Source organism: Phalaenopsis equestris, unplaced genomic scaffold (assembly GCF_001263595.1).
Source record: "Phalaenopsis equestris unplaced genomic scaffold, ASM126359v1 Scaffold000345, whole genome shotgun sequence".
NCBI classification, from domain to species: Eukaryota; Viridiplantae; Streptophyta; class Magnoliopsida; order Asparagales; family Orchidaceae; genus Phalaenopsis; species Phalaenopsis equestris.
The window spans coordinates 253,350-262,473 of record NW_018164787.1 but is presented as its reverse complement, the minus strand read 5'-3'; the positions used below and the strand labels follow the sequence as shown (position 1 = coordinate 262,473).

Here is a 9,124-nt window from a genome sequence, read left to right as displayed (position 1 = left end):
TATATATATATATATATATATATATATATATTCATATTGGAGCATTCGAGTACAGTAAATTGAGACTCTGTTTTTTGAGCCATTCACATACGTGCCACTAAGCCCCTATGTATCTACATATCTACACCGAAATTTTGACTTTTACACTAATACCAATCACATATTTCATATTACAAAAAAAATCTTTTTTTTTACTATCTAAAATGTGAAACACATTTTTTTCTTATATAGGTAAAATGCTGTGTTAGATACGTAATTGCATAGGAACTGAGTGATGTGTATGTTGTCAATGTAAATCTGACTCTTTTTTTGTTTTCTATGTTTCACTTACTACGTAAATTTTGTTTGAATTTGGGTGGATAAGGTTGGGTGAAGAATCATTAGTTTAAAAAGCGCGAGCCGTGGGATTTGCAGAACTTAACAAGATTTCTCCACTTGGGAAAATTTTATTGGTACAGCTGTTAATGAAGTTTTACTCTGCGAAGAACGCCTAGCCGTGTGTTTTCTTGAAGTCTGGAAAAAGAAATAATTTCTGCGAACTTGTCCTATATAGTTGGCGAGGTGCATCGACGAAGGCCTGAAAGAGTCTGAGGAAGGAAGATATGGGAATTACGGAAAAATCACTTTTTTAAAGATTTGGAGAATGGTTAGTGGGATAAAGGAGGAAGCTTGGAACGATTTTTAGTAGTGGATGCGTTGAATGCATGTATAGGTAGAGCTGGGCAGTGAGTACTCTTCAATTAAATTTAACGATTTTGTTTTTTTATTTTTTTTGTGGGATTGGTTAAATATTTTGTTTGGTTTTTTTTTTTTTTTTTTGGTAGTGAGGACATGCTTTGATTTTGTTTCTTGTGAGCTATTCTCCTCTTTTTGTTGATTTGAAAGGTTTTGGCACAGTTAGGGATTCTGAAACGGGATTTGTGTGTTTTTTTTCTCTTATGGATATATTTGATCGCTTAAGATCTATGTAAAGGTCTGATTTTTACTTGTAGATTTCTCGTTTGAATGCATTTGTTTGTTTTCTGCTTCATCTTCTTCAGTTTTTTCTTGTAAGTTTGGCTTTGGATGATAAAAGCAGCAGTAGCTTGCTTTGGAACTGTGTTTCTATTGTTTTCAGGAGAACTTGGAATAATTTTTAAACGAGTTTTTTGGCTGATGAGCCTTGTGTACCTTCAATAACCGAAAAATAATGGTCCCCTTCTATTCTTAAGCCTCATTTAGTTGTTTATCGTTGAGAAATATGTTTTGGAAAAATGATGGTTGTATTCCTTTTTTATTTTTGGATTTGAAAAATGAAACCCTCACTCTTAAGAGCTTTTGAAGATGTGTGCAGATTTGAAAATCGATACTAATTACAAGCTGCATCCAACCTAATGAATGAGTCTAATAAATTCATATTTTTAGAACATGTTATCTTACTTTGAGCAGTGAAATGAGCCGTTAATCTTTTGGTGTTTGCTTGTAAGTAGGCCTCATTGATTCTTTCTTCTCATAAAAGGGTTATATAAAACATGTTTTAGAGCAAGTTGATTTTTTTATCTCTCAGTTTGATTGCGAAATTAAAATTATTACATTTGATAAGTTCTTTGTGAAGCTAAGAATCAGTGTTAATTTTAAGCATGCCCAATTCTTGAATTTATTGAATTTCGTTACTTACAAAGACATGTTTTCAAACTCCAATCAAGCAAATGGATCGGATTTTTAAGCAGTTTGAGTTAATATGCTTGATGGATCTTATATAAATTTTGTGGTTTTATTTCTAAATGTAAGAGTTGTTTGATCTTATTTTAAACTATTTCAATATATGAGCTTATTTGACACTGATTTTGCAAACATATGTGGGTGCATTGTCTGTGTGTCAAATGTTGCTTTCTAGCTTGTGTCACTAGTGATGATGTGAGACAGCGATGCCTTTGGACTAATCATGGTGTTAGAATCTCAGATAGAGTTTTGTAACTCTGTGGAGTTTTCCTGTTATTGCTGACAGAATTGCTGGTTTTTACATTATTTTATTTCATTCTTATCTGAGCTTATTTTAAAGAATAAGTGGTGAGCAAGAGAACTTACTTTCTGCTTTTTGTTACTTTCCGGGCTTTGTTTTTTGTGAACTTCAAGTAGGATTATCCATTCATCTATGAAAATTTTCATCCTTTGTGAATTATTTATTTATTTTCTAGGCAGACCGAATCTTTTTTGTCATTTTTAATATTGAACGCACGTTGAGGAGAACAATCTTTTTCTTTATTCTTAGCTAGATCTTAAAGTTTTAAAATTTAATCTCAGCGTGCAAGTGCTAGTCATTGTGACAAAATGTCATTTTCTTTTGCAGTAAAATGATATAGTTCCTCTATTTCTCAGTTTTTTGAATTTTTTTTTTGTAATAGTTCCTCTATTTCTCAGTTTTTTGAATTTTTTTGTCTTACACATCCTTTCTGTGCGATTGTTGTATAAAGCAGACAAGAAAACTATAGATTTTATTTTATTTTATTTTTTTGACTTGAAGATCTTTCAATTTTTTAAATCGGAAAGTACTTATATATGTGGTTATTGATCTATAAGTGAGAGACTGGATTAAAAATTAGCTCCTAAGTGTGCTCATTGAGCCATTCACTTATAGCTAAGGCCCACCAACTTATCCTCTCCCCCTTCAGTAATTACCAAGAAGGAAGGCAAGCTTGCTCGTATTCGCATGCTTTCTCTTTACTAACATTTGAACTTTTGGCTCATCTTTCCATTCTTCTACACTATTTTGTTGGAACCTTCAATTAGTTTCACCGAAGTCCCATCCAATTTATTGATAACCACCTAAGTTTTAGTCAATAAGCAATGATAATTGCCTTATGAAGCTTACGCTATCGTTGCACTGGATTCCAAGTTTCCAACGAAGAAATTTTCTCCGAGTCACCCTCTCATTCTTTAATAGATATGCGACTAGATATTGAATTGTCCTCCCATTGCTGCTTGAGGCATTTATATTTCTTTCAAGTTAAATGCTTGGAATGTAAAAGGAACCCTCGGAGACCTCACTAGTGTGGGAGAAGATTTATTATTGGCAGGGAGCAAACTTTCTCAAAACTCCATTACATTGCTAACCAACTTTACGGTCCACATCGTGAATTCCTTACATGCTCGCCGACGCTTTCAGATTTCATGCTTGAATCTTCCATTTCCATGTAAATTCTCAAAACTCCATTACATTGCTAACCAACTTTACTGTCCACATCATGGATTCCTTACATGCTCGCTGACGCTTCCAGATCTCATGCTTGAATCTTCCATTTTCATGTAACATGTAAACAACAGAATGAATGACTGCTGTTAAACTAAAATGTGGAGAGTATAATCTTGTGAACAGTGTAGTTGCTCAGTTAAGTCACTGAGTTTGAGACACTTTGCACATTGCTGTTGATACACTTAAAGTGACCGTACAATCTAGATTATTTTGTTATTGGCAATTACAATTGGGCTCGAAATTCATCCGTGGTCAAAGGTAGATTATTTTGTTATTGGCAATTACAATTGGGCTCATTGGATTGGCCTCGAAATTCATCCGTGGCCCAAGTTTTTTGTCCTCCTTGTAGATATGTAGCTTGGGTAAGGTACATTTTACAAGCTCATACTTGCCATTGCCCAATGAGAACGGGCTAGGCTGTAATTTTTGCTTTACATATATGAGAAAAGTTTTTTACAATAATTTGCTTAAATCCTTGAATGCATTGTTTGTTAAGAAAATAGTATAAAATTTTTTTGTAGTGACCAGTGATTGTATATTTGAACTTGTGCTAAATTAACATCTTCACAACATACTTCATATTTTAGATTTTTTTCTTAATTTTTTTTATTTCATAGACAGATTATACTTCCTTGATTGTGGGAGTCTCGTTAAGTGAACTATCGAGGTTTTGTAAAATGGCCGCTTCCGGTTATGCGAAGAACAACAGCGAGCTTAGAGTTTTTGGAAGTTTGGATGATCTGGCTACTGATTTGGCTGAGTATATTGCTCAGTTATCAGAGATGTCTGTCAAGGAGAGGGGATTTTTCACTATTGCTTTAACTGGTGGATCACTAATCTATCTGATGAGGTAACTATATTGACAATTTTTTTTCCTTTTTTGCATCTATATCAGTTCTTGCACGAATCAAATGCTATAAATCAATCAAATATTTTGTTTGCTGATGCAGAAAGCTTTCTGAAGCACCTTATAACAAGACCGTCGACTGGGCGAAATGGTACGTTTTTTGGGCTGACGAGCGGGCGGTGGCAAAGAATCATGTTGATAGCAACTACAAGCTTACAAAGGATGGGTTCCTTTCTAAGGTATTTTCAATATAGCTTCTCTAAATATGGGTATATATCTTGTTACTAGTCTGAAATAATAATCCGATGACTATTTATTCCTCAGTACTTGTATGATTATCGATGATGAGTATATTTAAACCTTAGTAATCATATTATAAATAGTTTGAATTAGCAAAGCTTTACTATTGGATACACTCTTCAAATTGTATGAATGTTTGCAAAAGAACAAAAAAAAAGCGCAAACAAAAATTTGAAAAACATAATCTTTTTGCAGGTTTCCATCCTTAATAGCCATATCTACTCCATCAATGACAATTTGACTGTAGAAGAAGCGGCCGGCGAATATGAATTCACAATCCGACAGCTAGTCAAGCTGCGCATAATCGATGTCTCCGAGCACAACGACTGCCCCAAATTCGACCTCATCCTCCTTGAATTGGGTTCCGATGGCCACATAGCATCTCTATTCCCTCACCAAAAAACTCTCGAGCACAAGATGGACTGGGTCACCTACATCACCAACTCACCCGAGTCCCCGCCAGAAAGGATAACTTTTTCGATTCCGGTGATCAACTCGGCATCAAACGTCGCCATTTTGGCAACTGGTGATGGCAAGGCCATGGCTCTGCAGCTCGTTGTCGATCGCAGTTCTAGTTTTGATGCCTTCTCGCTGCCCGCAAGGTTGGTGAACCCAACCGAAGGGAAGCTATTGTGGTTCGTGGACAAAGCGGCAGCCTCATTCATCGACTCGTCTGATGAAAGCGAGCATTTTGAAATTTAGCAGCTATATGTGTATTTGCTGTATGTAGATGAGTACAGTGGGTTTGATTAGTTACTTCTTTTGTTTAGGCCCTCTTTGAGATATTCTGAAGGAAGGTGTGCTTATGAGGTGAGGGTAAATCAGCAGATGAGGAGGATTAATAAGCATAGAGCAACATTTTGGATGGAGGGAAGTAATCTGTGAGAGACATTGCTTTTATTTTAATTAGTAGAAGAAAATTGAAGTTTCAGAGTTCAGAATTTCAGTTTGTCTTCTGTCTGATAATGTAGTTTTTTGTCTGAATTTTGATTTATGCATAGTTATAAAAATAACATCAAAATATTTGTATTTATAATGGCGCGACTGAAATTGTAGATGAGTTGGTTATTCCTCAGGCAAATGATTTATTAATTCTTACAAATGGTGTATGGTTTCAAGTATATAAAATATAATATGTGTATAGACTAATGCATTGGAATTTTTGCTAACAAACATAAGCTTATAAAAATGTACGATACTTCTAATCACTTATCTGATAGTTTCTCAAAAATATGAACCTCTTGTTCTGCCCGCAAGAAGCTTTTTGAACGTTTTTCAAATCAATTTGTTCAAATGAAAGCAGCTATGAGAACAAGTAGAACTAGAAATTAATCTAAATGGGCTCTTGACCCAGTCTAGGCCAGCTAAAGATTCAGTCCAAAAAAACAAAACAAAAAAGACACAAGTGGCCCGATATCGACGGCCCTGACAATTATCAGCCAAGTACGAATGGTCGAATGTGATCGAAGGCTGAAAGGCAAAGAGGAATGTAAATATGGAAGGTAGAGGCTTGCAATCATCCCTCTGTTTGACTTTGGAAGGAAAATCTTTAGAAAGATCTCGATCTTAATGATAATGTGACTAAAAAGATAACAAGAAGATGTCTTTAAAACCCAGGGCGTCATGAAGACCTATGATTATTTTACATAGAGAAAATGCTCCTATAAAAGATCATGATTAAATGTAAAACTGATTATGATCCCCAACCTTGAATCTCAGCTGGTTGTAGTAGAGTCCTCTCTTATAACATAACAATTCTTTCTCTCTCAATTTCCCTCTCTTTGTCCAAGCTCTATTCCTTAGGCATGACTTAGACAAAACGAGATTACACAGAGGTACTTATCAAGTTGAAATAAGTTTGGCTAAGACGATTATATACTATGACAAAAAAATTATAGAAGATGAAGTTATCCAAAAGATTCATCATTTAAACTGCAACATAAATGTTCTCATGGTTAAAAAAATATAATGGGAACAATAGAATGTGCATTAACTTCATAAATCTAAATCAAGCTGACCAGGGGGACAATTATCCACCCTTGTGGATTTACATTCTATGAATAGTTTAATCATTTTAATAAAATAAGTTTTTTTTTTAAATTTTTTTAGGATATCACCAAATCAAGATGCATCAAATAAATTGTAAGATAACATCCATCATAAATGATGATGATTTATATTGAATGTTATGATATCCAGGTTGAAGAAAAATGACTTATTAATGAATATTGGACAATATCTTTAAAGAACCAAAAGTTAAAAACATTCGAGGCTACGTCAATGACTTGCTCAATACGAATAAAACTTGTAAGCAACTTGTTATAAACCTTCAAGAGATTCTACCATTCTGATCATGTACAACAAAAATGAGCCAAGCCAATTTAGTTGAACTTCAACAATTGACATTACTTCAAGCTTCTAAATAATGATGATTTCAATTAATTGAACACATTATCACATTTCGCTTTCTATTGAAATATATTCCATTTTTCCTGATTAATTACAATAATATCTTAATAAAAAATGACGTATATCCATATGAATTCCTTTTAAAACTTTCCTACTAATTTGGGCTTTATCTTGCATCCCTACTAGGGCAACCCTATCATCTTTTTCATTACTTTATTGAACCTTGTGCTTTTTCTTACAAATAAAGCAACTATATAATCAGTCAAGTTTCATATTTTAAAACTTTACTAAATTATAATTTATTAAATTTTCTAAATCCTCAACAGTACCCAAATAGCTCTTTGAGATTACTCAATTGTATTTTACTTAATGTTGAATCCAGATTTGTCTTGGGGGGGGGTCGGGTGGCAAAATAAGGGTGGTCCCCGAGCTCGGCTAACCATTTTATTCCCCACAAGTTTAGGTTACAAGTGAGGGAGAAAGGGATCAAGCTATTCATATGAGGGGAAGAGAGAGAGCCTAACGGGACCCCTTTTACATCGAAGAGGCTCTCTATTTATAGAGAGAAGAAATGGGAGAAATTACATGTATGCCCCTATCTTATAAGAACATGAAGGGCAATTTGGTCTGTATTCGTCTTTGTTAGCAACGGGTGATTGATTGAGGTGACCGATTATCTGAGGGTGGCGGGAGAAAGGGATCAAGCTATTCATATGAGGGGAAGAGAGAGCCTAACGGGACCCCTTTTACATCAAAGAGGCTCTCTATTTATAGAGAGAAGAAAGGGGAGAAATTACATGTATGCCCTTGTCTTATAAGAACATGAAGGGCAATTTGGTTTGTATTCGTCTTTGTTAGCATCGGGTGATCGATTGAGGTGACTGATCATCTGAGGGTGGAGGTGGCCTACTGTCATTTTTCATTGTGGTCGGCAGGGGTGTGGTCGGTCTGTTCTTCTTCAGGTAGTCAGTTGAGCCGATCGGCAGGGGTGTGGTCGGCCCAAGCAGCTGGTCGGTTCTTCGAGTGGCTGTCTTGGTGTGGCTGACGAGCAGGGGTGGCCAACAGGCGAGGTTGGTCGACCAACCATAGGTGTTGGTGATAACTCCGACGACGACGTCTTTAACGGTGGAGACTTTGTTGGTTCGACGAGATGGCCTATTTTTTTGTTATACATGAGGCCACCTAGTTTTTCACTTTTTAGAGGCAAAGCTGGGACAATAATAAAAAACTCATTAGTGCAGAAAATTTCATTTCATAAGCCTCTGGCTGGGCATGAATTTTTAACAGTCTTTTTATACTCTTTAAGTGAGTCGTTGTTTGGAATATAATTAGCAAAATACATGTAATAGCCGAATTATGCTAGTGGGGTGGTTCACATAAGATGAGGCGATAGTATCACTCCCTTCACAGGGGTAATCACCGAAACTCACTTGTGGAGTGATTTGCATCGCTCCCCTTGCAAAACTTATCCCTTCAAGGCAGGGAACCATCTCCACAGCTTCTTTGGACTTGAGATTTGCGAATGGGTTTCTTAAGATTTCCCAAGGTAGGAGAAGAAGCATTGTTTGCTCGTCCTAGAGGAGAGACTCAAGTCGAGAGATGGATCATTGGGATGCTTGTCCCGAATGAGAGGTTTAAATCAAGAGAAATGATACGCTTGTCTCTAGTCTCGGAGGAGAGGCTTAGAGAGAGTTCGCATGCTCGCTCGGACGTTCACATAAGATGAGGCGATAGTATCACTCCCTTCACAGGGGTAATCACCTAAACTCGCTTGTGGAGTGATTTGCATCGCTCCCCTTGCAAAACTTATCCCTTCAAGGCAAGGAACCATCTCCACAGCTTCTTTGGACTTGAGATTTGCGAATGTGTTTCTTAAGATTTCCTAAGGTAGGAGAAGAAGCATTGTTTGCTCATCCTAGAGGAGAGACTCAAGTCGAGAGATGGATCATTGGGATGCTCGCCCCGGATGAGAGGTTTAAATGTCTCAGAGGAGAGGCTTAAAGAGAGTTCACATGCTCGCTCGGAGTTCTTTCTTTTCTTTATTTAGTCTTTTTTTTCCTCTTAATTTTATGTATTCTAACATTTTTGTTTTATGTCTTTTCACTTACATTTTATGTTTTGTTATTTTATGTCTCCATCTTCTTCTATCATTTCTTGTCTTTCATTTTTTTTTCTCATTTCTAGTTTTGATTTCTTTTTTCTAAGTTTTAGTCCTTCCCCAACCCAAAAATGTCTTTCGTTTTGTTAGTGTTATGCTCAATGCTCATTGCACCTTTTAGGATGTTGAGAAAGAGATAAGGAAAAAAATAACACAGTAATAAACAGTAAACTTGTGT

At 35.8% G+C, this 9,124-nt stretch overlaps 1 protein-coding gene across 4 annotated transcripts; it reads left to right on the top strand.

Moving 5' to 3' along the window:
- The first annotated feature begins 432 nt into the window (after positions 1-432).
- Positions 433-5,449, top strand: LOC110025967 (probable 6-phosphogluconolactonase 1). Of its 4 annotated transcripts, none has more exons than XM_020726682.1 (4): positions 433-712; positions 3,854-4,082; positions 4,183-4,318; positions 4,575-5,449. In XM_020726682.1, the coding sequence occupies exons 2-4, from the start codon at positions 3,910-3,912 to the stop codon at positions 5,079-5,081; spliced, it is 816 nt and encodes a 271-aa protein (XP_020582341.1). In that variant the 5' UTR covers positions 433-712; positions 3,854-3,909; the 3' UTR covers positions 5,082-5,449. The 4 variants fall into 4 exon arrangements, with proteins under 4 accessions (XP_020582341.1, XP_020582340.1, XP_020582339.1 ...); XM_020726681.1 differs by having other exon boundaries at positions 3,850-4,082; XM_020726680.1 differs by having other exon boundaries at positions 433-725.
- The last annotated feature ends 3,675 nt before the right edge of the window (positions 5,450-9,124 follow it).